Genomic DNA, 1726 nt, shown 5'->3' with positions numbered 1-1726 from the left:
ACACCAACGCATACGAAATTTCATCCCTCTAACTAAGTGAAGAGTCTGTAGAGGTATGCAAAACATTAAAATGGTTCTCAGGACAAAATGAAATTAATAAAATAATTTCCACTAAAATACTCGGTAACATTAATGACATCGTGATGATCTATATTTATTCTCTACTAGATTGAGATTTAATAGAATAGTCATAGAATGTGGATAGAGGAATAGCTTTGAAGAATAAGTTTATTATTCTGTATTAGATAGTTGACATTGTCCAATCGAAGAGGTGCATATAAATATCATCATACTTCGAAGTATCACTTACGTGTAGCATATAACGCTGATCTAAAATAACTGCCAGGAGTATCCACTTACCTGTAAAAAAAAATAATAATAATTAACAAAATTGTGATAATAATACAAACTAATAAAATTTATGTACAAAGGATTATATTTATAAATATGCATCGTTTCTTGGTATAATAATCGTTTCTTCCACTTAACCTCTAAATTGGAATTTAAAGCTTATTTTTGCTAAGTTATAACTAAGTCAGCATTAATAATTTTCCGAAGAATTACTAACTCTAGAATATCGAACATGATGGGGTAGTTTGCTTCATGGATTTTGATAGAAAATGAAATTTTAAGTCTAATTCATATAGGAAACTAATCACATCTGAAAACAAGAACAAACGATTTTGCATACTGTATATTGGTTGCACGGTGCAGATCATATGATGGAAATTACCCTGGTAGAGAAAGGTTAAGTTATTTTGATAGGAATTGTTAAGCGGATTTGAATTTTGAAAAGATTTTTTTTTTCTCGATTTTTAGCACTTTTAATACAAAAACTAAAACATCATTTGTTATTTTTTCGCCATGTACGCTTTCAGGGCAAATTGGATGAAAACGATTTCCCATATCAATTCGTCTTAAAAGTACACTTTACACCAGAACCAGTGATTGTAGGAAGATGGCCTAGGTGTCAGTAAAAAAAAGCAGAAAAATATATTTATTATTTTCGATAAATATCTGACGTTTCGACCCACTTTGCAGGTATTCATCAGGACTGGGTCCTGAACGTAGTAAGAATCTTCAGGGTAACTAGAATCTGCCTATAGGACCCAACCACGATGATGCCCTGCGAGTGGAGCGCCGGTTACTAGTTAAATAGTTTTGTCTGCTATCTTTACAGTTTTTTAGACCGCCACTCGGTCCATCTTCCTATTATTATTATTACTGTTTGTGGCGTCACATAATTATTTTAATTTATATTAAAATTTTTAATCGTGCTATATTTATTATATTAAAATTAATTTATATTAGGATTAAAATAAATTCCAACAAATCCCATCAAATTACCTTTACCCTGCGTCGTAAACCTAATGACTCCCTTACAGTATACTTCAATAATGTTGTCCTTACCCCTTTTGAACAGATCCGCTACCTTGGATTACATCTGGACAAACAACTAACTTGTAATCCTCACACAAGACTGAAAAGACAAGAAACTGCACGTCGATTTCGACTATTACAGCACTTACAAGATTAACGGTCCAAACTTCCAATTCATTACAAAGACTGATTTACATACAATTATAGGCCAATCTGGACATATGGCATTGAGCTTTGAGGCTCCACTAAACCTTCGAATTTCTCTCGTATCCAATCCTTACAATCCAAAATCCTAACCGATCTCGCCCGAACCAGATATCAATCCTTCCATTACAAACTCCCTAAC

At 32.7% G+C, this 1726-nt stretch overlaps 1 protein-coding gene across 2 annotated transcripts in view; it reads right to left on the bottom strand.

Annotated features, from left to right (window-relative positions):
- Positions 1-210: 210 nt before the first annotated feature.
- The window catches only part of LOC106678391 (uncharacterized), a 240298-nt gene continuing 238782 nt past the window's right edge, over positions 211-1726 (bottom strand). For both annotated transcript variants that reach the window (XR_010844903.1, XM_067052592.1), the window contains one exon: positions 211-360. Coding sequence is in view for 1 of the 2 variants with exons in the window: in XM_067052592.1 (XP_066908693.1) it covers positions 357-360 (4 nt within the window). In the remaining variant the exon portion in view is untranslated. The remainder of the gene's footprint in view (positions 361-1726) is intronic.

The sequence above is a fragment of the Halyomorpha halys genome, unplaced genomic scaffold, assembly GCF_000696795.3.
Source record: "Halyomorpha halys isolate HHAL.00 unplaced genomic scaffold, Hhal_1.1 Scaffold138.1, whole genome shotgun sequence".
Lineage (NCBI taxonomy): Eukaryota > Metazoa > Arthropoda > Insecta > Hemiptera > Pentatomidae > Halyomorpha > Halyomorpha halys.
Note: the sequence above shows the minus strand (reverse complement) of the source record. Positions and strands in the feature narration are given on the sequence as shown.